Genomic DNA, 26,548 nt, shown 5'->3' on the forward strand with positions numbered 1-26,548 from the left:
CTCATACTTTTATTTCATTGTCTAATTTATTAAGCCTCTATCATTTCTATCTAGTATGGAAAGGTGAGTGTTTATAGCAAACGTTCGGTTTCGCTAATTTTTTAACAGTTAGGCGAATTTTTCCTACCATATCTGTAAAGGGAACCTTTTTCCAAGAGTACGAAGTATTTCGATAGCGATATTCTTTTGTTCACAAGAAAAAGTATTTCCACTAATAGGAAAAACACAAAAACAAAAAGTAACGTTTTCCACCAGTTTGATATCACTATGCACTAAAAGTAGTGCATTGAGTAAAAGAAACAAGGGTTGGTGTATCGTCTCTCCTCTTTGTTGATTGGTGTATTGTGTGCACAAAAAAGGCATATCGGTTGGGATTCAGAAGAGAAAAAATTATTCCAGTCCGATAAGGATGTACAACCGGGTAGGACAGCGATAAACGCACAAATATCAAGGAAATTGAATTTTCCTTGCCCGTCATGGCGCCATGATTCCACCCTGCGTTCTACACACCTAGCATACCATTCGCTTCACTTGCCACCAAATTGAGTCTCGATGGTTTAATATAAACGTGCCAGGGGGGGAGGCAGAAGGATGTATCAATCCACTGCCGTTCGGAAATTGCCTTTCGTGATCGAATCGGGCAAAATCTGTGGTGGTGTGTGGATACGCCGAGCCGAGGACTTTCGGGTGATCGATCGAGTGTCCTGATTGGATTTTTCCTTCAGCTCGGGCTTCCCGCAGCGACGCCGGGCTATGTTTTCGTTGTGCGAGTCTATAACCGCATTTGGGGTGTTGCTGTTGGGTAGTCTCACTATCAATATCGCTGCGCCGCCACATCCGAGGGATGTTATCGGATATTACCAGATTAGCGTATGTAGATTGTTTTTATCTGGTGACCGTAGGATGTCCCGTTTTGTGGGCTTACATTTTTTTCCGCTCCGGAAAGGTGGAAAATGTGTCGGACCGTCCAGATCGACCTTTTTCTACGGATGTTCATCATTGCTCGCCCATGGTACGGCAAGATTAATGCCTTATTATTACACAAGACGAGCGAGAGTGAGAGTATGGTTCGAGAAAGGAAGAATCTCGGTAGCTATTCCCCAAGAACATACAGCCTTGATTTCTCACTGCGAAGGTGAGGCTGTGCCGATTGTTTGAATAGTGGCGTGCATCGTCTTGTAAATATTTACGAGTGCTTTGTTTAACAAACCATCGTCGTACCGTCGGACACGTTTCATGAGCGCGCGTCTTAGATGCGACGAGATGATGTTCTCTCGCATTTCTTGGTCATCACCGCTCCCCGTCGTCAGCATTAGTTTGATGAATGGGGTTCGACCATCGGCTTGTCGTACTGCTGGACCGAAGGCCAATAAATGTAAACTCTGTAAGAGCAGGCGATGTGAGGTCTCCTCCCCGGGAGGGAGGAGGTAATAGAGGAGGGCACAGCGAGCAAAAGCCCGGAAGGCATTCAAACTTCACCGACTGTGCTAAAGTAAGATGTATCTTAGCTGACGGCATGCCGAGCATGACGGTTGGCCTCGCGTCGCTCTCCACATTGCGCCGATTGCACATTGGTGTATCAAACTGTGAAAACGACACTGATGAGCCCGTTGTTTGTTTATGACTGCATGCAGGGTGCAGCAACGATTAATGCATTGTGCAATGCATTTCTTCTTCGCTGTGTGGTACCCACATGTTGGTGCGCTGAGACGGCGAGTTGCTTGCTTTTGTTGTACACTTTTTGTGCTTCAGAGTTAGGGTATGGACGGGACAGCCCTTTCGACGTCGCTGTTCGACGCCTGTGGTCGTCAATGTTTTTCCTGCTAGTGTTCATGAATGTTTATGCCCTTCTAGGTGACTATTTTTGGACTGCAACTACTTTTCTTTCCATTCCTTGCCTAAATAAATCACTGTTCTGTACATCATCCCTTGAAGGTCATAAACCACCATGATGAAACCATATTTCTATGCAAAGAAAAAAAGCATAACATTTCTTGAGCCTGTATAAAATAATTAAACAGAGGAGTTTTTATCGCACTGAAAGTTACATAATTAGCTGATTTGTACTTAATGTCGCACAGTTTTGTTTTACGAATCGACACAAGCAAGTATCCACTCTGAATGTCGTATGAAATAAATATTGAAAAATCCTAAAATATTTTAACATGAAGTTAGGTTACAACGAGTTTCACAATGAAATATCAAATGTTTTAGTCAAAATTAAAACTCTTAAACTTAAAATATAGAATTAACATGAATTCTGCTTCTTGTCTTTTTTAATGATTACTTACCTTGTATAAAAGGAGAACAAAACCTGAAAAATACCAAAAGTTTTTTAACTGTATACGGTTGCCAAATGTTCTTATGCTGTAGATGAATAAAATAAGATGAGCTGATCTAAGGAAGCAAAAAAACTTTCAGTTGATAAAATTTATAAAAGTTAAAGCACATTTTCTTACAACTCCACAAAATCAATCTTTCATGTTTATGTAACAAATTTTAAGTTTTTCATATTTTTTTTTTTGCAGAAGATAAACCGTTGTTTTGATTTATATTTTACTATTAATTTATTGCGCTTAGGATTTGTTTATATGGATGTTTAAAGTACACATAAATGCGGCTTTGTAAGAGAAAAATTTCACCCTACATCTTCTCGTTGTGCATTGCCCAAAGTGGTGTTGTTCTAAGTGCATCGTACTACGTGACAAAATGAATGAATTTCAAGCGTTGGTTGCGGTTCCGTTCACGCACATCACTATCGGACCGTGAGAGTAAACGGCGGTATGAAAGACATTCATTCATTCGCTTGGCTGTGCCTTCAAAATCGATTGGTTTGAACACTCTGTGTATCCATCCTTCGCGAGAAACGGCGGGAAAGGAAATGCTATCAGGGCACGGACGTGCACTCTGCTGACGCTGCCGGAAAACGGTGCTCTCGTCGTCCATTGGGCGAGGTCGTTGTGCTCCGGTCGCGTTGGCACTGGCTGCGGAGGACACGATCTTCACGCCCGTAAACTTCACATGTGACCGAGTTCGATGATCATCATCGGGGCTCGGGCTGGGCTCGCGGAGAGCAGCGGAATGGAAACGGTGGGTAGGTGGTCGAACGGCGCGGAAAGTGTGCACTTGAGAGCGGAAAAGTCTTCTGGTTCTTTTTCCCTCGTTCGGTTTCAGCTTTCGAGTGGGTGGCTCTGGTGCATTCATAAGCAGCAGCTCTACGAGCGAGCGTTAATGAAAAGCGCGTCCACATGAAGATTGCCGGTGGTGTGTTGCTACTTGCGACATGCACATTGTATGTGCGAAAGACGGTGCAGCTGCACGCCGCGGTTGCAGCATCCAAATGCATCCACTAACGCATTCTTCCGACCTACGCAATGGAACAATCAACGGCATTCTTCTGTAACTCTGTTGGCGGTGGTGACTGCGCGCAGAGAATTCGAGGGGTTTTCCGCTGGTTAAAAATTGAACATACGTAGAAGGAAGGGAGGGGAAACAAATTATTAACTATGTGACCATTCTTGACCATCATATCACGCTTGGAGTGGTCGTTTGCTCGTCGTTGCCGTGTGGAATAAGTTGGTTAATAATTCATTACTGCAGTATCCTGTCTGCTGCAGTTGGACCGTTATGGTTGCATTTAAGTATGACAAAGAGGTATGCAATACGGGGGAACGGACATTAACACATGGTTTGTCTGGTGAAGGACATGAACGCCGACGCACGAGCACGAAGATGCATTGGAGAAGCATGATTTCATTTCACTCATAAATTAATTAATCTAGCAGTTGGTTGTTGCGAACAGATTTATTTGTTTTTGTTTTTAAGATAAACAAATTAATGTTTAGTCTGACGTGGATTAACCATTTTAATATTTGATATCATGGTTTTAAAACTGATGTATACTATTTTAAGCCAAAGTTATCCTTCGCAAGTTAATAGGTACCATGAACTAGATAAAAAAGAACAAAGTAGTAAAGATTTATGAATTTATTTTGCTGTAAATCAAATATTTGATTTTAACATTATACGGATCGGGTTTGGATTGAAAAAATAAATCTTTATAATTGATCTGGAAATAAAACATATTCTACCGTCGAGTTTCCGATGAATTGGTTTGGCTTAAAAGACAAAACAACCTACTGCTAATCTTTTTTTTTTGATGTAATAGACCTATTTCACATCGTGTTTCAAGTCTGAAGAAAGACATATTTTAATATCATGTGCATCTGCAGTTATGTGTAGTAAGCTAGGGCCTTCTCAAAACAAATGGACAACAGCGTTCAATCTTTATTTGAACATATACGGATAAACCCTAAAACAAATAGATTTTTGATAAGCTATGTAATGTATAGTGCGTAAGCCGTTTACTGCTTGTTATAGTTTGGTAGTTTGAGCGATACTTTCCTTTGGAAGATTAATGATGACATCTTAACTGCTTGATTTATAATAGCGATTAAACAGTTTTATGAATGTCCACATTTATATCGTATATCTTGCCCGGTGTCGCATGTTTCACGGGGATACTATAATGAACGATGTTTTACTTTTATTTGCCGTTTTTGTGCTCCCCGAATGGTTGCTTACGTGTACTAATTGCTGTCATTTTCACCCCGTAAAATTACCTGACGCCCCCTTTGCCGGTAATGCTACGGTAGGGGAGGCACCTCATTTCGGCCTCATGTCGATCCCGGTATCCCGGTGTCGGTCCGTGCGTGTATGCGGGGGAAGGGCCATATGTTTATGCCAACTTTCTCCTCCGAACATCAATTCGGTACCGGAGGGGGCAAGCTTTCGGTTTTCCGATTTTCTTCCCGCGTGAGTCCGGCACCCCAAATCCATGCTCGCTCTCTCCACCTTCGTATCACGCTTGTTTCCACGTCCCTTTGGTGTGGTGTGGTATTTGGCTGGGCGTGTAAGATTTTCAACGGTGTTGTACACGCGCGTGCACGCTGCATTCCCACGATCCCCGTAGTGGTGGCTCACGACGCCAAATGGAAGAGCCGCCAAGAAGAAGCTAGTACATCCCGTGGCGCCGCGAAAATGCAAGCGCCAGAAAAGGCAGAAGGAACGCGAAAGCACCCCTTGCTGACCCATGTCAAACGATACGACCCCGAAAATAGCGATCACTTAACTTTCTGAACTTTCTGCCGGCGGAACGAACGGCCGCGGAAACAGGCGGCCGGGCCTTACTAGAGGCCCCTCGAGTTGCTGGCTGATGATACTCATTTGTTTGCTTGCCGTTGACGCCTTTTTCAAACGCCAAAGACGCGAGAGGCCCATGGAGGGCTTCTCGTCGCCTGTGGATGGAGCGCAAACACAGCCGGCCGGCACTCCATCATATCCGCAGCCAGTCAGTCAAAATGTCTTTCTTCATCGCACTCCCCTGCCTCCGTTGTCGGTTGCTTTTTCCTATCAATTACCTAATGCTTTATTAATTGAAAGATTAATGGTTGATGATGTATTTGTGCGGAGCTGGGGTGGGGGCAGGGAAAAAACGGGGCGCATAACCGCCGGGGAATGTATGTATGCCTTGGTGAAACCGCGAGTGAGAGGAGGGGAGAGTGCATTACTGTTAACATCCCATGGGTGGGAAACACATTTGGGGAGCAATATTTGATGAACATAGAATAAGACAAATGTTTGAGTTGTTTGATCTGGGGAGGGAAAGTGAACAAAAAATGTAACACATCTTCTCCGAGCGTCATTTATTTTCACTTCGCTTAGAGATTTAATATTACAAAACATTTTATTGACTTGCCTGTATCGGCGGCAATACCCCATCTTTCTCCCTCTCTCTTTCTCATATCGTTCATTGACCCATCACTCCAGGGACAGGAATGCGTATCAGACATGAGCAACCTTTATCTTAAGGAAGAATTCTTCAAACACCGAACGAAGGCAATAATGTAGAAAGCAGAGGTCAGCGTTACAACATGATTGTGTCCTCAAAAGAGTAAAAACAAATTCGGGAAAGTGTCGAAAATTGTCCACATGCTTAGGAGTTTATGTTCCTCCTTTGTGATAAAGTAGAGGAGAACCGCAGAGGGGGATGGTACTGGCGTGTGGCGTTTGTTACTAGCAAACACATAAATATTAATAAAGTAATTAAGAGTGGAGCTTACCCCTTGTTCCAACTGCGTGAAAAGATGTGATCGATGGGGGGGAAACGGTGGTTCGGGTGAAAACAAAACATAACGAGGGCGGTCCAACTTCCCGGGCGCTGGGAAGTGAATGACAAGTTAATTCAACATTCTCGACCCATGCAATATTGGATGTTTGGGTCAAGCACTAAGATTGAGCATAGCAAATATCGTTTAAATTAACCGAACCCTCTCTAATTTCAGGGTGGCCACTCAACCGGGAAAACCGGGAAAACCGGGAATCAGCCTTGAATTTAATTTTACCGGGAAAAAACCGGGAAAACCGGGAATTTCGCCGAAAAAACCGGGAACTTTCGGATGTGATCTGATCGATTTCTATGATTGCAAAATAATTTCCGCTTTGGATAGAATTTCGGTCGCGGTGTGGTCGTTAATATTCGTATGGAAATAATTATGTATGTTTCATTCTATTTGTCAGCAATGGTTTGATATGGATAAAGTGTTTTTTTTACCTTTAACTGCTAACCACTCTCTGGCTGGTGTATCGGTTGCATTGGTATGGGATCTTATTGCATTGCGGCATTCGCTAGACGAGTGTACTGGTCAGTTTTTAATCTTGGTGAAATGTAGGTCATTTGAGTTGTTGGTGTGTTTGCTTGAAATTTTGATAACGTGAATCATTTGTATTGACGTGTTTATGAAAGTATCTTTCGATAGAAATATTAGAAGATGTACAACAGGTATGCTACATCTCCCTTCTTTTGTTGAATATGTTATGATTGAGAAAATTCTATGAGCAAAAGAAAAACATTATTCATTTCTATTTTTGAGCCTTTTTAAAATTTAATTTGTTTTTTTTATGTCAATAATGAAGTTGTTCTACAACATTTTTATATACATTTTCTTCTTCTATATACGCTCAAGAAATGTGTGTTGTTGCAATATAAGTTCAGTTTACGATTCTGTATAATCCCAACCCGTATATGTTGTCCTTGTTTTCCTTCAATTTTTCAAGGGTTTTTGTTTTTGAAAATTTCAAAGTTATTTTCTTAAAGTATTCCTTCCTTAGAAACCATAGAGACATACTAGGTGAGGCTATCATTTTGGGGCGCAGTGTATGTTTTCCTTTTTTTCCTTCAGTTTTTCAAAAGTTTTTGTTTTTGAAAATTTTGTTATTTCCTTAAAGTATTCTTTAACACATACATTGACCGGCAGGAAAAAGTGCCCACTTCGAATTTTGTAGATTTTCGCTCAATATTTTTTTCTCAATCCAACTAAATATACTGCAAGTATTTTTCGTATATTGATTTACATATTTCATATAAGATCCACTAATGAGTAAGCGAAAACAAACATATTTTGATTTTGAGAAAAAAATAATAAAAAAAAATTTCTAAAAAAACCGTGACAAGAAAAAGTGCCTACTTAAGTTATTCATTATTATACATAAAAATAAGAAATAATAAATGCATTTTGATATTTTATGTGTTCTCTTTTAGCTTTTAGAACCTGCTGAAGGCGCTTTGGCATGCTTTCTACAAGGATTTTTAGTTTTTGGGGATTTTATTCTTCTCAAGCGCGCATTAGAGCTTCAAAATTGTCGTTTTTATTCGATACATCAGTTTTGTCCACCCTGGCATCGAGAACTGCTCACAAATTCTTAATCTCCGGGCTCTGAGGAGGCCATTTCAACAGTTTTGTCCGACAAGACGGGAAGAAAGACTTCGTCTTCTTGGCAGTATGTCGAACTTGGCCCCGCAGGGCTGCGTGGAACTTGCCCCCGCCGGGAGAACGAACTTCTCTTCAAGGCCCGTCAGGATCAGTGAAATCTCCAGATTTTGTTGCAGGATGTTTATGTTTATGTTGTAATCTGCAGTTTTAACACCGTTAATGTTCCCAAGGCTCCCCACTCCAGTGGACGAAAAACAACACCAGACCACCATATTGCCTCCTTCATGGCATACTGTGCCCTGGATGTGGCGAACCTGCAGCATTGCCTTCTTCGATCTGCGCTGTATACGTTCATGCCATCTTCGATTGAAAAGTTCAAATTTTGATTGGTTAGGCCACAGAACCGTTTTCCAGTACTCTAGAGGCATAGCAGCATGTTCCTCAGCGAGCTTAAGATGCTTGGCCTTATTGGTCATGCTCGTATAAAGAAGCCTCCTAGCAAGTCTGCTCTGTAACCCGTATGCAACAAGCCGACGACGGATAGTTCTTTCGAAAACTGATGAGTGAAGTGTTTCCATGACCTCTCTGACAGTTACTTTTGGATTTTTTTGATCTCACGAATGCTCTTAGTGTCCATGCGTGCATCTGTTTTGCACATGTCTCCCCTACCAGGGCGATCCGCCTACGTTTAAAATTTCATTGTGATTTTTCCTACCGCTGCCTTGTGGATTTCGTGCTTTGAATGAATTACTTCAATGTAAATGAGTGTCATAAAACATATTTTATGCAAGGTAATTTCTTGTAACACTCAAATTAATGAGATACCAAAACCTGATATTAATAAATTGTATATCTACAACTAAATATGAATTAAACACGTGATCATACATGTATAAATATCAGAAATGGTGCTAACAAACCTAAAAAATATTAAAACGCAATAAATTGGTTAGCCCTCAATGGAAAAGTTTATGCAAAGCTCTAATTTTAAAAGTGGGCACTTTTTCTTGTCACTGGTTTTTTAGATACTTTTTTTTATTATTTTTTTCTCAAAATCAAAATATGTTTGTTTTCGCTTACTCATTAGTGGATCTTATATGAAATATGTAAATCAATATACGAAAAATACTTGCAGTATATTTAGTTGGATTGAGAAAAAAATATTGAGCGAAATTCTACAAAATTCGAAGTGGGCACTTTTTCCTGCCGGTCACTGTAACTTACATGCAGTTGTAAACTACCTTAGAAACCATAAAGACATATAACAGATAAGTTTATCTACTATGAGCAATCGAAATGTAGTGAACCTGCATAAACTAGAAAAAACCGGGAAAAGCTGAGAAAAAACCTGGAAAAACCGGGAAAAAACCGGGAATTTGAAATCATAATCTGAGTGGACACCCTGTAATTTATGTATTGCTTTTTGGTGTTCCTGTTTGAAAAAAATTTTCGCATAAAAATTTCATCGAAAATTATTTACTTTGTAATGCAAACTATTTTACATATGTTTTCGCTGTGATGCTTGTTTATAGACTGTATATGTTACAATGATTTTGAATAATAACGTTCAAGTTCAACCGACAAGCTTAAGTTACTAGCATTTGCCCAAACACCATACTTCATGTCAGCTAATATTTTTCCCAATACACATAATCGTTAACCGCTTATCATTTTCTCTTTCTTCTCATTACAGGTAAGCAAAAAATAAAAAATAATACTACTGCCGTAGCGGCGAACCCCAGCTGTCGAACCGCTATTAGGAGCCGTACCGCGCGAGGAACCGTTTTGCAAATGAGGTCGGCAATGTTCATCTGGGACGCGCGTATGTGTGAAGTCTGTAAAATCTGCAAACGAACATGTTAGGTTCGCGGTGAAAAATCAGCACAGTTCCCGCGCAGCCCACGGTTGCAGCATGGTTTTAAGCAGCCTCTAAATTATCCCACTGTAAAATGGGCGGCTTGGGTAAATTTGGGCACATTAGCACGGCCGCGGGGAACCGTAAACGAGGTAATTAAAGGGTGTGCCAACGTGCTTTTCACCGTCCACTTTCAATTCCGATTTCGACTAACGGCAGTGCAATGGAGCCCACCTCACACCCCCTGCGTACGTTTAGCAACATTATCGCGTCGGTTTGCTGATGGAAGCGTTTATAAATGCGGGCGGAGGTTCGAACACCTAACGGCTTTCGGGGAGTTGAAGGTTGTTTCGTTTCTTTCCTCCAGTGCTGTTGTGTGCCATTCACACGTGTGCACCATCGAACCATCGCTCGTGACCGGAGCTTAATTTTACCGCCAGCGCCACACGATTCCAGATGTTCCCGGGCGTCCTCTTTCGTTGCATTGCGAGTTACGGTTATCCGACGGAAGTTGATGACAATTAGTCAAAAATGGTGACAGCGACCGGTTGCCGTGTTGTGATTTGAATAATGAAGGGGTGGAGGGGTGGGGGTACGATAAAGCATTCGATGCCAAGCACACAAAAACAGAGAAATAGGAAAAGAGCTAGCGGATTTGAGACAACATACAGCGCTTGGAAGCTTTAACCTGCCTGTTGCCCTCACCGGAAACTGGGTGCAAACGGAAGAAAGAGTGCGAGGGACGAGTACGCGAACGGAGCTCTTCCTGTCGCTAAATTCAGCACGGAAAAAACACATAAATTTGATGCAAATGGAAAAGCGGTCGCGGAGAGGACGCAGGTGAACGGTGGGGCATCCGTTCGCGCAGTCCCTGTTGTGACTATTTTTGTCATTCCGCATTAGTCCATTTCCTACTTCCGAAACGACGACGGCTTGATGATCGGTTAGATGGCTCTGGTGGTGACCCATTGACTCGTGAGACTCGACCGACGGGGCCGCCCGTTTTGTCCGCCGCCAAACAATAGACTCTGCGCGCGACAAGCGACGAACCGGCTGTCCAGATGTCTGTCCATATGCGTTTCTCTATTTTTCCCGGCATCCGATGACTGTGCACAATAGAAAGATAGCGAATTGGTATGTGGCAAGTGTCGCGGACGAAGGGTATAGAGTGCACTCTCCCCTTCTCCACCGGGGAAGTAAAATATGCGACATGCCACACGCTTATGCAATTAATTTGCATACTGCGTACTGCGTTTGCATACTGCGTGGGAGGGAGGGAGCGAGGAAGAGCTGATAGATAACAAAAAAGCTACGTCCCATTGATACCGGTATGTGTGTGTTTGTTGGCGTGGATGAGTGTGGAATACTGGACCATTGCTATCAGTATGGCGTGCGGTGTAATGTGATTTCATTTGATGCCATTCACTTGATGAAATTACCTACACGGCATCCACCGCACCATGAGCTATACGGGGAGGCTGTTAGTGAACGTTTGCGGAAGTTGTTGGTGACGGCTGTTTACGATTTGCGCGTGTGTCGCACCTCGAAACTGCACACAGATGCAACGTTTCGCATCACTCACGGCAACGGTATGCCACCGTACAGATAGCAAGTAGGTGGCTGTGCTTTGCGACTGGATTAGAATTTTGTGGTATTAGCCCGACAGCGGTGCGCGCAACACATTAAAAGCGAGCGAGAAAGCATTAGACGTCTTGACGTCGCTCGGCGAGGCAGCGAGCGCCATCGTTCAAGGACGTGTGGGTAATTTAATCGGGACCAGCGACGGAGCAGGAATATAGACCAGGCCCGGAGATGGGCAACAGATAAGAATGCCAAGCCACATTCCAGCGTGGCGTCTGAACGCGCATCAATTACCTGTAAAGCCACGACGAGACGTCACACTGCGTTAAACGCAAAGCATGAATCGCATCGCGTTTTCTTTGTTCGGTTGTTCCATAAGATTAGGCAGAGCATTCGGATCGAACTTGAGGTACCAAATCGGATTCAATATTGAACGTGTTCGACGTGGAATAATGCTACAAAATTATCGCATCTTATCTCACTATTTTCAGTGTGTTGGTATCGACGGAGCAATTCAATATGGAAGCATTCATCGTGTGTCTTAAAAACGATAGCTTCGTTTGCCGTAATCTGAAACAATCATGCACCAAGAATGCAGCGAGTTCCGATCGTTATCGTTTGCTATTATTCATCCCGAAGGAGAGGAATGCAGCACGCGCGTTTGGTTTAAATTCGTTAGAATGCGCGGCAGGTTTGTTTCTTCCACGCCTCGTATCGCCACGTTAAGTACTCCCTAAAGGAAGGCTCGCTTCGTGATTGTATGCAGCAGCCCGAACATTAATTGAAGGTGTTGTCTAGGGCAACGCAGAAGGCAACTTCACGCTGGGAAACTTTGACAAATTGCACACTTGTGCGCTACCAAATGGAATGGAGATCGTCTGAAAATTATCAAACAAATGGCTCGCTCGGATAGGGATTGCGGCTTTGGTGGCGACGTTCCACCCAGCTGCGCAATTTATTTACCCGCCATCCACCTCGATCGATGCTACGATTGATTCGCCGTTCGCCTGAAGGCCACCCTTGTCGATGTGCTGTCGATGATGGGATATCATTAGAGCGTCGACAGCCACGGAAGCCTTATATAGGCGGATTTGGAAGCACGTTGCGTCGTGACAGTGAAATAAAAACAAACCGTAAAAGTCCCTTCCCGCCATAGATCATCCGATACCCAAGGGATAGCACGATGCGGTGAAAACCGAGAACAGCACCATTTATCTGTGGTTAGACACTGGTGGGAAGGTTGATTAAATCTGCTGGATTTGCAGCTTCTTCTAATTTGTGCCGATTAGTAACGTTGTCAAATGGAAACTTTTGAAATCTCGTTTGGGGTTAGCTATCAGATCTATCTTCCCACCTATTGAAGGTATTTGAGACTTAAAACCTCAATTTCACTAATGACAGTCATTTTTTAGTTTATATTTCAAATAGAATATAGTTAAAGCATTCTTAAAAATTCAATCTGAAAGCGATATTTACGATGGTGGAAAACAAATTAGATAACATTGTTTATGGCATCGAATCATTAATATGGCCAGTAAACGTCCAAGTCTATTGCGTTGTTACACGCTACATTTAGTCATGGTGTTTGTGTGTGGTGGGATGGAAATCGGCGAGGAGCTCTGATGTGGCGTAAGACATGAGGTACGGGGCAAGGCGACCTAACCGCTACAGAACGGCTTGGAACGGCTAAACACATGCATTGCACCGGCGTGCGATGCAATAATTTATGAAATTGCGCTCACAAACGGCTATTGGTTAATGCAGGCGGAGGCAGCGCGGAGTAGCGAGCGGGGAGGGACCGCACCGGAACGCGCAAAGAATGCAGTAATCTTGTTGAAATGTTTACTTAAATAGTCATCATTGACATGTCTATGGTGCGTCGAATCCCGTCGCTCGTACCGAGCCCCCTCGTGAATCCGTTGCAGGAAGTTTCGTGCTCGTCGACTTGAAGTAAGCAATGTGAATGTGTGTCGATGGTGGATCTATGCATATTTGCAAGAGCGTTTTTGCTAGGCAAGGAGAGGGGAGATGTCAGACCTACAGTATGGGAAAACTTCTCGTTGTGACGACGTGTGATGGTCCTCTTCCGGGATCATTTCAAGTCACGAACGTAGACGACCGGTACTACCGCAGGGGTCGGAACCGGGGAGTTTGGTGTTTGTTTTAATTTCATTTTCCGCTCGGCAGTTCTGTCACGTTGCAGAACGAGGAAAGTGCTGTCGCTTGAACTTTGGAATGGTTTTATCTTCCTGAAACGAAGCACATCCACATTTGTTTGTTATGGAAGTTTACTTGACGATTGGCACATTTTTTTAAATCCTCCATTATTTCACATTTTTTTAACTTTTCATAACTCTTACTCGTTCTTTGAATTCCAAATAGAGCTTTATCGATTCGTACAAAAAAGGCAAAACAATGTTAAACTCGCCTTGTTATTTGATCTTTCAAATCACTCGCACCGGTTTGTTTGAAAAGACCGATGTTCATAGGAAGAAGTGCAGAGAAAGTAGTAGCCATGTTTAATACCCTGCTGGTTCGAGTTCAAGTGGTAGTTTGGGGTGTGAAAAAAGGGATGGGACGGAGAGATGAAATATAAATTTAATTCGACAAAACAGATCGGCAACAATCGAGCATAACGCGATCATTAAGAAAAGGAGAAACTCCACGGTTCGCGGTGGCGTGGTTCCACCTTTACCCACCACGTGTACCGATGTTGCTGGCTAGTCGTCGACCCGCCAGCTCCGTCTGCCCTCGATTTTCTCCGCTTTCCTCCTTTTTTGGGTTTTCCAAACTATTGCGCGCAAAACACATCGCACACCGACAATTGGTGTTTGTGTTGCCGTTGCTCAAACTCAAAGTGGATAGATTTTCATCATCGAGTGTTTTGTGTGGATGAGCGCTAGTGGATCGATTTTTGGTTGGCATTCACGTTGTGGAAATGGTCCAGTCGGTCGGGGGGTCAGCATGTGGCACGGGGCTCTGATGGTGGTTTCCCTCTGGATCAAATCTCGATCGTTTCCATCGCGATATGATGGCACGATGGGGGCGTTTTGCAGCTGAGATATGGATCAGCACCGCTCGTAAAGGGTGATTTCAGCCCGCGGGGAAATTATTCTCCAGTGATCGCGTCCAAAACCGGTAGCCATAGCTGCGGATCTCGCTAATGGGTCTTTTTACGAGATATTTCACTCATCTTGTGAGAGGCTTTGGTGCATTAAAAGTGTACTTTCTTCGGGAAATGGAGTATGTTTTTGTTGTTTTATTTTTGTTGCTGGTGACGGGAACATTTTTTTTTATTGTACCTCTTCTCGTGAAGGTCAATGAACAACAGCTTTATGTGCGCGGGCTCTCGCTCCCCGTGGGCACCGCTAAACGACCCATTAATCCCGTCGATGGTATCGCTTTACATGCTGTGTTGGAGCCATGTTTTCCCCTTTCTCTTGTCTCGCCGATGGTCAGCAGGGCCGCCAGCTTTGGCAACCATAATATCGCTTCCGCTCGAGCCGCCGCCGTTGGTAGTGAAAGCGCGTTGTGCGGTGCTGTTGCGGCGGAAGTAACGGAATGGGTGGGGTGGAAAAAAAGGTGCTAACGAGCTGGAGAAGAGCTAATTAATTTTCTGCGCCCTGCGTGCGCGCCCCCATGTGGCCCAAAACCCATTGGGCAGCTCATCGAGTTTCGAACGCGCCACCATGATTTCGACCCATAATTTCTAATGCTCCGTCCGTCCCGACGGTGCTTTGTCGTCGTGTTGACCAATCGCCCAGCGTCGTAACCCGCCCGGTAAAGTGGAAAATTGTGGTTTATTAGGCCGAAGCAACTGCACACCGTTTTCATGGGCGGACTGAATAATGCTCTTTTGCGGCGCGAGTTCAGGGGCGAAAGTTCGCGCTTAGTTCATCGCCATTATCCCACGAAAAAGTGTACCAAAAGGGTTTTGCGAACGGCTGCTAGAACTTGCCACTGTGATTATCACAGTTAAATTTACCGGTAGCGCATCATTATCGCGGCCGAAAATGTTCTGCTCTACTCGTTATGATGAAAATTAACTCTTGGTGTTTATTTCCGTTGGTTAATTTCATCGTTTTAACATTTTATGGCCCGAAAAAGGGTGTCCAACATAAAACCCCATTGACCTAATTTGTGTGTAACAATAATCGAAAGCCAGCATTACTGTTTGGAATAAATTAACAAAAGGGCATTTCAATAATACTATAATACTTCGAAACTACATGATGTTATGCATACTCTTCCATTTCAGCATATTTTTCTATTTTTGGGATTATCTTTAATCATTCTGTTATGTAGAAAAATTATTTCCCAATTAGAATCAAAATTGATTTATCATAATTTATTATTGCACAAAGTTTCATATTGCTTTTGAAACAAGGGCTTTATCTTGAAAATGTATAGTCCGCAAATAACTACTTGCATTGAACCTTATTTATTTTCTATTTTGTGTTCTATGTTATACTCTCTTACGTCAAAGTATGCACAAAAATTCACTAATGTTTGTTCTTTTCCACCGATTTTTTGTGGATTTGTAATTATTTATTTTTGACTGCTCATAGTATTTTGACTGATTTGAAAATATTTGACTGTTCAAAGTGATTGTCGAGAAGGAAAAATAAAAATTCACAAAAAATTGTGGTGTTCAAAATTAATAATTTTAACTTTCTGGGCTAAAGTGGTTGCTTTTGCTGATGGTAAAACAGCAAGTAAATATAAGTTATGTTTTCCAATGAATTTGAGTTTACTTTTATCAGCAGAGTTAAAAATACTTAATTTTTCAATTGTTTCAAAACGTAATAACTAGAGCTGAACATGTTTGTTCACTTACCGATACGATAAAACGGTTTAGCAAGTACATTTTTCAATCATGTCTGTAGCATTACATGCTTTTAAGGTTTACTTGTCTATCATAGCAATTATCATTTTGAAGCTATTTTCTATTTTTAATTGAAAAATAGTTTTTGTACATAACCGATGCGATAAAACTTTATGACACTTTTTTCCGTCGTACAAATAAAGTTTGAATACCATATCGCATTTTCTTAACATAAATATACATCAGCTTGTTACCATCGTTGTTCCGGTTGATTTTAAACTGTTTTAAACATTCCCCTTCTGAGGATGATGTTTCAGCATTAATTGCCATCTAATGTCACTAGCGAGTCCCCTTTATGTGTGTGTAACCAGCAGGTCATGGCCCAACCCCGGGTCGCGCTACGATGCTTGTGCGCGAGAGTCAAGGTTGAGCGGACGGGAGCTGCTCAATGGGGCTTAACCAAATATTGAACCTTTTTTCCCCCCTCTCTCCACAAGCCATGGTTCCACACTTCTGTGCGAAGGGCAGAGCAAACAGAAACCCGAACCATCTCGGGTTGACCCTCGCGCTATGAGGGACTACATGGGAGTGTTGTTAACGTACGCACTGAAGGATCCCCCCGAGAAAGCGCCACCCAACCCAAGTGATCGAGATGGTCTCAAGTGGGGTGGGTGTGTTCCTCCTCCGTCCTCCGGGGTCAATCGGAGTCGGGATGGTCGTCGTCGGTGCGAAGGGGTGTTGTGTTAGGGCAAACAACAAACCATCCAACTATCCTTTTCCAGTGATCCCGCCGAACGCCTCTCGAGGGTCCCGGGTGGAAGTGGTTAAACAAAAGCACACACAACTAGAGGAAAGGTATGACGCTGGGAAATTGCTTTCTTCTTGTGTAGCGTTCGGGCCCTATTGAGACATAATGAAGGGGTGCTCTTTTTTATGCAAAAGGCTGAAGAAGAAATGAAAGCTTTTTGCCTTTTGCAAGGATACTTCGCGAAAAAAGGCAACCCACTTCACTTCTGCCTGAACTGAAAGCTCCCTAATGAGCTAGAAGAATGAAAATCGTCATCATCAAGTCCTAGGGCCTTCCCAAGTATTTTGGCTCAATACAAAACATCTTCGTTCTATCCCAAGTGCTCGAGCGTCGGGTGCATCGGTTTGCAAATTGGAGTGCATTGCGCAGAATACCTGCTGAATGTTAGGGATTGAAGACCTTTGCGACGGTCATCTGTGAACGAAACCGTTGCAATACTTCGGGATAAAGCTTCATTTCTCTGCAGTAATGCAGGGTTGTAACGAGTAACAGCTCAAGAGCAGCTTGTCTGCATCTCGGATATTGTGAGTTGGATGGAAAGTTGTGCTCGTTATGTTTTTCCTCGTGCGCCATCGAACGAAATGCCAAGTGTACTTTTTACATGTCTTTCTCTAACTTCTTTGAAAGAGAGTTTGGAATCCGTTAGTCATGTTTGATGTCTTGTTAAACACGATTGATTGTTATCTCTTAGATGTTTGCATTGGATAAATTGACTGGAGGGTGAAGTTTATCCTTTCCTTTCTTCTGAAATTCGAAGTAAGCCTCAACTTTGGAGGATCCCAATGAAAAAACAGCGAAAGTCATGCACATCAGGAAGTTCCTTCGTCGAGCAAGTCACGTAAAAACCGATACCTTCGAAATTCCATCGAACAGGTTAGGTTGAGCGGGGGGTCTTTCCGTCACAAACAACCCAACGTTCACTCCACCGTTGCATTCCAATGACGAAAAGGAATGTCGCCATCAGCTCGACGTGAGGCCACGATCAACAAGAAAGGGACCCTTGCCTGGCACACGCGACTCGCAGGAATCTGATGAGCCTACAAATCTCACCGGGAGTGTTTCTTTCACTCTCCCTTTCGACGGTGATGAAATCCTGAAATGTACGGCCCCAAGGCAAAATGGGGGTCCTCATTCCGGTCGGTATACAACACACGCGCGCATCAACCACACCCAGCTTGACACGATTTACGTGAGTTGATTAAAATTACCTAATCCGTTCGGATGATGTCGCGAGGTCCACAGCAGCATGGTTAACCTTACCCCCTGCCTGTCCTATCGTCCACAACCAAGGAGACGGGAACTGCCTAATATTTTGCCACGGGTCCATTGACTTCGGGCGTGCTTTTCCCCACCCTTTTGTTTCAGTTTCGTGCCTCGCTTACCATAACCGAATGTCCGGTTGTGGACGCAGGCGGCAGCGGCAGCAAACAGGTTGGTGGAATCTAATCTACGAATCTTGGCGCGCGCGCTCGCTTTCCTTCGACAGGCCGAGCAGAACATTCCACTCATTCCAACGCCGAACTTTCTTTGCCTCGCGCGGTCGAGAAGAGTGGAAATGTTGTCACTTTCTACCGGGGATGCAAAGGCTCGAACGGCCTCTTACTTTCCGTGTGTCGTTCCCAGTGAAGTTGTCCGTTTCAGGCCGACTGGACCCCCGGCTCGTGTTTTTCTTCTTCGATGCTTCGATACGGCGTTATGCTTCTAATTATGCGTTTCTCGCTCCTTCTTCGCTCTTTGACACGCTTCGCTTCGAAGTCCGGTTCGACACGCATTAGAAGAAATCTTAAGCGACGATAATGAGAGTTCGTTTGGGGGTGCTGTGACTTTGTTTTTCCGGCCGTCTGGTGTCGCTCTGTCTTGCTTGCTTTCGGCGGCCTGTTTGTATAGTCCGGTGGTTTGCGTGTTTCCACGCTCTTTTGCTCATTAAACAACTTTTCGCCACGCGCTCCGCAGGGGGTTGCCCTGAAAAAAGGAGGTTGGTGTGTAGGTGGTGTTCGCCTTCAATTATGCAAATCATCTCTCCGTTGTTCGCGCATAACTGTGTTGAACTGCGGAAGAAACAAGGATTACAAGAAGGTGATGCGGATGCTTGTGGCAGCGGGGTGTGCAGCTACTCAACAAGTTACAGAATGCGGAAGAAGTTCCAACCCTGGCTGTGGCAGGTGTTCTGCCAGACGACAACAAGTGACGGCTAAACACTTTGGATTTGTTGCCGCAAGATGGCGCTACCGATTATCTAGTATACGAAAATAGTATATGCGGCGGCGATCGGCTTTGGAACGACGACGACATTCCTGATCGGCTCGTGCTTTGAATGCACCGCCGCGGCCAATGTTGGGCTGGCCTCATCATCATCTTAATCGTCATAATCATCATATTCCACGTCTACACCACAACCGTCCGATCGTCGCATCACGTTTGCGTCGTTTTGATCTGGAACCAGCCCGACCGGTTTCCTTCTTCGGGGATGTGGAGGTAAAAACAGGCAGGGTACGTCGCGGGGTCGGTGTTTGGTCGGATTCCTTTCGCTGCTGTTGGCCTTCCGTCCTTCCGATATGAGATAACGCCAACCGTTGCATCATACTCCCCCCCCCCCCTCGAACCGATCGAACATCGCAAGGCCAGGTTTGTCCACTTCCTCCTGACCGTCCGGTGGATGTTGTAGTTTGTTTGCATCGATAATGAGGTGCTGTTGTTTTGTGCTAGTGCTGGCGAAGCCCTAGGACCTTAACGTTGTGAGAACAATTCAATTTGCATTTTTTATACATTCCACGTTTCCACGGGCGGCGGCGGAGGAATTTGTGCTGATCGTTGCTAAACTCGGATGAATCAGTCCATTCGGCTGTAGCGCCATCTACGGGGAAATCATGAAACGGCCCCTTTATGGATGTCTCGTCTGTACGTCACAGGACAGGACTACTAACGAGTTACGGCAGCGAAGTACTACGCTTCGAAACGAAATGGACGAGTGCGTCCATTTAAATGTTGGGATGATTGGCGCGCTCAATGAAGCGTTATAAATTAATTGAGCTCGACGACATTAGCATTATTGCAGCGTTTAACGGGTACTTCTTGTGGGTGCTTTTTGGTGTTATGTATCAGAGTGTTGAGACGACATAGTTGGGATTCATTTCACCGGAAAAAAATTGAAAATTTGATCAACTCTTATTACTTCTGGAAATACTTCTGGAAATCAAAAATGGTTCAAAATTTAACTTTCTCAATTAAACTACAACTAATTGGTATTTTAATTCCAAGCCCTTATCCAACACAAAAGTACGCGTAAGATTTAATGTTTTAAAATGCAAGCTGTAAATGTTCCAATTTAAAGCATATGCTCAATAATTGGCTCTACATTTTTATTATAAAACTCAATTAAATAAAATAGTGGCATATTTACACTAATCGAAAATTCTTTATTGTATCGTTAGCATAGGAAAATATATGTAGTCAAAAAAACCATTTAATTGATAAAAATTGACGGATTTATTCACCCTGGTGGACAAATAACCTTTTTTCAATTTGTCGTAATGTATCAAAAACTTCTTTCTTATCAGCTCAGTCAGCATTGCTTCTCAAAAATAGATTGATAAAAACTGAAACCGGATTCGTTGAATGTAGGCCGAAAGTGCCTCTTTGAAAGCTGATCCGATTCGGTGAATGCGATTTGACTTTTTCCGGTGGGCGCATTCGGCAATGGTTGTTCTAGCCGCCGGACATCCCTGCCGATGAGTCGAATGCGAGAGCAAACAAGTAGGCTTATTACTTGTAGCGGTGTTTGACCAGCTATCAAAACCCCAGAAAAACAGAAATGTTCCTATAGATTGGACAACTTTTTTGCTAATTTTGTTTTCTTTCCTTCCATTTTTAGAATCTGTGTTGAACAAACAAAGTAGAAGCAAAATAGATTAAAAGAATAGAGTGAGGGAGATAAAAACCAAGCCGAGGGATGCCGAGATTGGACAAATCGGGCACCATTTGCGTTGATATTATAGGCGAAAGGAAATGGGAGCAACAGCATCAAGAAAAATCTGTTCAAATAAGAGAACGCTGTTCGCAGAAACCGTTGCTTGGGGATACGAAGGAGGGCGCACAGAATGACAAGCAAAAGTGTTATAGTGTAAAAAATAGTCTCCAACGTCATGGAAAATAGCCTGGACACGGGCAAAGCTCGGTGCAAAAAACAAAAAAAAAACAAAATCTGGAAAATGGTAAAGAAAGCCCCAACATCAGACCTTTTCTCGACAGCTCCCATTTTGTTTTTCAGCTTCCGATCATAGCGCCATGTGGGGGAAAGGTTGTGCACACGGGCAGGACTTTTGGGGTTGGCGATACCGTCGAGACATTTTCTACCATTAGAAAACCCAGCCCACACACCGCAAAACGACGCCCAGTCGCTTACGAGATGAAGCAATCGAACCGGATGACGTGGTGCTCGATTGACGGGCAGGTGGTGGTGGAGCGGGCGGCTGATGGCTGTTTGGTGGGAAGTTGGCCGGGGAGCAGATTGAACACTCCAAGTGCGTGGAACTGGAAGGAAAATCGAGCCCCACATTCCGTTTGATGTGTGTCGTATTCGGTCGTTCCGGCTGTCGGAAACCCGAACGCCCGAACCCATTAGTGGCCCTAGCAGCCGCCGTGCCGTCGAGCACACAGCGCGATTTTCCACCGATTTTCACGGCTGAAGAAGAAAACGGCACGCTGAACGGTAGGGCGCACCGCTTCTGTTCCTATGTTTCGACATGCCAACATTCGCTCACCGGCGTTAGGCAGGCTTTTCCTTCGGAGGACTCAAACCGAAATGGTGCCGCTGTTGCTAAGGGTACCACTACTAGCACGTCCGCGCTTTTCCATCCATCCAGACGCACACATACAGGCATACGCATGTACCGGCTAACGGCGGCAACGCCTGGATCTGCAAAGAGCGCCGGAGCCCAACTTGTTCGAATCCTAGCTAGCGTCCCCTGAATCAATAAAACGCGCCCGCTTTTTGCAGTGGTGAGCGTGTGTCCACAGTTCCGGGCGGGAGACCCGGCAAGCCGCTTTTCCATGTGCGCCAGTATGGGTGAACGTTTCGGGGCAATGGCTCGTCACGAGCTGCCGCTGATGATGCTGATAAGAAAACACCCTGACATAGATTTGTGTGCGTGAGTGTGTGTGTGTGTGTGCATGAAAAGTACAAAAGGATTTTCCGCCCGTAGCCCCGTTTTCTAGCAAAACGGAATAATGTTACACGGTGGAACAGTATTGGTGTCGCACACTTGGACGTTTCATGGTGTGCGCGAGCACACAATGACAGCTTTGCCAACACGCTGTTTTTTCCGACACGAAGGGGAAAAAGGACGCTTTTCATTTGCTCTGTTGTTGGGTGGTTCTGCACATGAAGTGCAAACCTCTTTCGTTGTCGCGACTACCCTTGCCCCGGCTTGATCGCCTTAGTTGGTCGGATCTTGGTTAATCGGATTGTTTATTTTATATTTTCCAGCGCATTTAACAAAATCCTTCAAAATGCAGCTTTGAAATATATTACAAGAAGCGAAACGTTCAATTAATAAAAGGGAAAAGCGATAACTCGGCCTGAGCATGGAGACATCCGGTGTTTCCTTTATGTTGGGCGTGGGTGCTAATTGCCCGGGGCGTATTGGAAAGCGCGCCCACCGCCGGTCCCTTATTCCTTGCTAGGCCGCTCTCGAGAAACCAACACAAAGGGATTCTTTGATGGATAAAATTAGATTTCAGGGGAGTTATCCAACCGTGGCCCAGATGGAGAAGAGCCTGTATTATGCGTGTGTATGTACAGGACCTCTGTCCGGAACGCTGGAACGGTGAAGAAAAGAGGGGTCGTTGGGGGTATCACGTCGAGGGTGGGTGGTAGAAGAAGGACCTCCTTTGGCTTGGAGGGCACACCTCACTCGGGAGCGATTTCGTTTGCGCGCGCAACAAACCACAGTACGAAGCTGTCACGATGCGTCCACCACCGGAAAAAGGATGCAACTGTGTTAGTGTGACAGCAGACGGCTGCACGCACGCCGGTCCAGCCCAAATGCAAGCTACACCGGACGGGGATCCCGCCGAAGGGCGACGACCATAGATACATGGTCCAGATTTTGTTTCTCCTGTGTGTCTTTTGGAAAGCCTTCCGCTCTTCGTTTTCTTTTGGTTGCAGTTTGTTTTTTTTCTCGCAATTTTCTATCAATTCCCAGAGATTAGCCTATCCTAGAGAACCGACTGGATGATAAATTGGGCTTTGGGATAATGTTCTTCTGTCACAGAAATGTGTGAACTGGTGATTTTTAAACTAAGCCAGTAAATCTTTGTTGGGCATTTTCACCATACCTTAACCAAAAACTGACCTAATGTCCTACTGTCGTGAAATTCATCAAATATTATATATTTAAAATACATTTTTCATTGTAAAAAATTAAACCATTCCACAAAAATATTATATCTTCTTTTTCTGGGAAGTTTTAATCTAAGTTGAATTAATTAAAATAAGCTTTGTGCTTACACGCTTAATACGATTTACATATTCCAAATAGTGTGTAAATTCATTATAGAATATGATTTAGAGGCAACAAACAGGACAGGCGAATACATTTATAATTATAGCCAAAAGATTTTGCAGAAAAAGAATTTCTTTTCAAGTCGAAACAGCCCTTTCCAAATTTCAAAACAACATTTTGAATATATAGTCTCAAAAAAGAAAATTGTTCTTTTTTTATTTTCGAAGATTATATGCTAAATTATTTGTTTTCTTCTTCTATATTTACAGAACATTGACCACAAGCTGAAGCTGCGCTCGAAGAAGGGACAGCTGCCGTTCGTCGAGGTCAATGGGGAGGAGATCGCCGATTCGACCATCATCATGGCCGAGCTGGCTCAGCGTTTCGAGAAGGATCTGGACGTCGCCCTCACCCAGGAGCAGCGTAACATCGCGCACGCCATGATCTCGATGCTGGAGAACCATCTCGTGTGGGTGGTGCTGTCGTGGCGCATTAAGAACACGGAACAGATGGTCAAGGGATACAAAATCAACCTGCAGCACGCCCTCGGAAGCCGTCTGCCGAATGCCCTGTTGAGTTTCTTCTTCAAATTCCAGTTCAGTCGCAAGGTATGCGCACCACTTTCTCCTACCGCCCTGAATGTTGGTGTTTATGGTTTGTTTGTCTTGTTGTTATGCCGTTGCATGCATCACCCACTTAGATAGTTTTTGGCAATCATACAATTTCGTTACACCAGTAAACCACAGAAGAGGCTACACGAAAATTATGAAAAACATGTTTCCTTTGATAGAAAGGCTAAACTTGCCCTGGGACATTATTCTTAGCGAACGAATCACTCTGCATGACTGCACACACCTCTTACTATTCCATCTTCATGTGTTTTGGGGTCAGGTAACATTGCGACACCATTTGGAAATCACTTCTTTTGGACTCTCCGGTAACAGGAGACAACGAAACCTTGTCGAACATTCATCAAAAACCATACCATGTAGTGTGCACTCGTTTGTTAATCGGAACAATCCGTCCTCTAACGTCTCTAGTGTTTCCAGGGTGCTAAAAAGGTGAAAGCTCAAGGACTGGGAGTCCACAAGCCAGAGGAGATCGAGGAGTTCGGTCGCAAGGATCTGAAGGTGCTGTCCGAGCTGTTGGCCGATAAGCCATTCTTCTTCGGTGACGAACCAACCACGGTGAGTCAAGAGTTTATATGCTCCTGATGGAATGGACATCTTTTAATATACATATTTATCTTCTTTCCCTACCCATAGCTCGACTGTGTTGCATTCTCCGTTCTGGCACAAATCCATTTCATCCTGGACGAGGTTAAGTACGGTCTGAAGGAGTTCATGCAGGAGAACTGTCCAAATCTGGTCGGACACGTTTCGCGAATCAAGGAGCGTTGCTTCCCAGACTGGGAGGACATCTGCACCAAACTGGACCTGAACGCGCACATCCCCAAGCCAGAGTAAGTACCATATTCTATCAGCTTTCGTGAAAGCTGTATCGAACCGAGAATATTTATTATTATTTAAATTGTGTGTTTACATTTTGTGTCCACCAGGCCAGAAACCAAGGAAAACAAGGAGGGTGCCGATACGGAAAAAACGGCCGAACAGGACAAGAACGAGTCGGAGAAGGAGCTGGAAAAGGATAACTCGAACGAGAAGACCGAAAAGAAGGAGGAAAAAACCGAGAAGGTGGAAGAAAACAAAGAAAAAGAGGAGGCAGCCGCTAAATAAGTCAGCCCGCCAACGTAAATGTGCAACGTTTTCCGCGCGTGTACGGTGTTTTTTCACTACGATTCGTAACCATTAATGCCGCTAGCAGTAGTGTGTGCCAGCAAAGCAGACGTACCACCATCACCAAACACCACTATCACAACCGACACGGACACGGACACACGCTAGCAGCAACAGGGGTAGCCACTAGAAGCAAGTTTCTCGCGACGAGAAGTAGAAGGAGGAGGAAGACCGTCAAAATTCCAATCGCGCCCGCGTTTGCAGAGATATATTATTTTGTAGAAAAGAAAAGAAAATCTTACCGAAATCTTGAACTTCGGCCACCGATTGGAAGCGGATGGGTGGAACCGACGTAAGAAGGAATGTTTTGTTTTCCTTGTATTCGTTGTTTATTAGTGCTCTGCGTTTTTCGTCTGTCATTTTAAATATCGTTTTTCGTTTTCGTAGTTTTTTTTTTCTTTCCCATGCCCGTTCTTAACATGCGTAACACAGCGAAGAACTACTTTACCTGCTGATTTAGTATGCAGCGGAAAAAGAAATAATTACAATCTATGTAGTAAAATAGTAAAGCAAAAACGAATCAGTAAGGATCAACGAACTCTATGTGCGTTCCAACACAAAGATCAAATGATGGAAGCACACAAAAGAAACAGAGAAAGGCAAAGGTAATAGGAAATCGAGGACAAAACACGGTTAGACGAATGTGCCAGCAATGCAGATGATGATAGCGAGCGGATGCAGTAGAAAAGCTTAAATAAGAAACAAACCGCGTGGATGTTGGGGATTACAAGTTGCCACGAGTAATATTTGTCAGTGCAAGAGAATGGAGGGGGAGGGGGTTGAGGTACGATTAGAAACCGGGGAGGAAGACCTAGGACACAAAGAAAGGAGACGTGTGAAGTTATGTGAAACAAACGACGTCAAACGGAAATGGCCACTGCCGAGTAGTGTTGTTTGGTTTTTTTTCGTACGTACGGAGCTGTTTCCTTCTTCTTTCTACACAAATTATGAATACACAACTCTTATAACCAAGGTAAATCAGAACGAGAGGAAAACAAACTATTTGAAGGAAATAGATTTTTTCATATGGGATAAGAGGCAAGCAAAAAAAAATAATAAGAAGGAACGTAAAATAAAAAGATCGGCAAAAGTTAGGGGGACACGTGCGAGAGCCAACCGGAATATGGTATATGAATACAATACTCAAAAACTTTTCATTTTTTGTAAAGATTTTTTGCAGGCATAACATATAAGTGTAGACTCAAAGAAGCGAAAGTAGTAGGTTAAAAGTAAGGAGTATAAAAATCAAATAAAACTTTCGTCTGCTCAGCATTTCGGTTGAACAGAAAACGACGACTACGACGACAGCGAGTTTAATCGGTCAATCGTGCCCGATAACGCTGGAATGGCGGGGAAGATGCATGAGAAACGACCGGGGAAGCATGGACGCATGATGGAACTAGCTAGA

The 26,548-nt window shown here is 43.9% G+C and overlaps 1 protein-coding gene across 1 annotated transcript in view; it reads left to right on the forward strand.

The window, feature by feature from the left end:
- Positions 1-25,101, forward strand: part of LOC131287561 (failed axon connections) — a 46,712-nt gene extending 21,611 nt beyond the window's left edge. Inside the window, exons 2-5 of the mRNA XM_058316618.1 lie at positions 23,614-23,952; positions 24,385-24,531; positions 24,610-24,806; positions 24,903-25,101. Coding sequence (XP_058172601.1) covers positions 23,614-23,952; positions 24,385-24,531; positions 24,610-24,806; positions 24,903-25,080 — 861 coding nt within the window. The 3' untranslated portion in view covers positions 25,081-25,101. The remainder of the gene's footprint in view (positions 1-23,613; positions 23,953-24,384; positions 24,532-24,609; positions 24,807-24,902) is intronic.
- The last annotated feature ends 1,447 nt before the right edge of the window (positions 25,102-26,548 follow it).

Source organism: Anopheles ziemanni, chromosome 3 (genome assembly GCF_943734765.1).
Source record: "Anopheles ziemanni chromosome 3, idAnoZiCoDA_A2_x.2, whole genome shotgun sequence".
Classification (NCBI taxonomy): Eukaryota; Metazoa; Arthropoda; class Insecta; order Diptera; family Culicidae; genus Anopheles; species Anopheles ziemanni.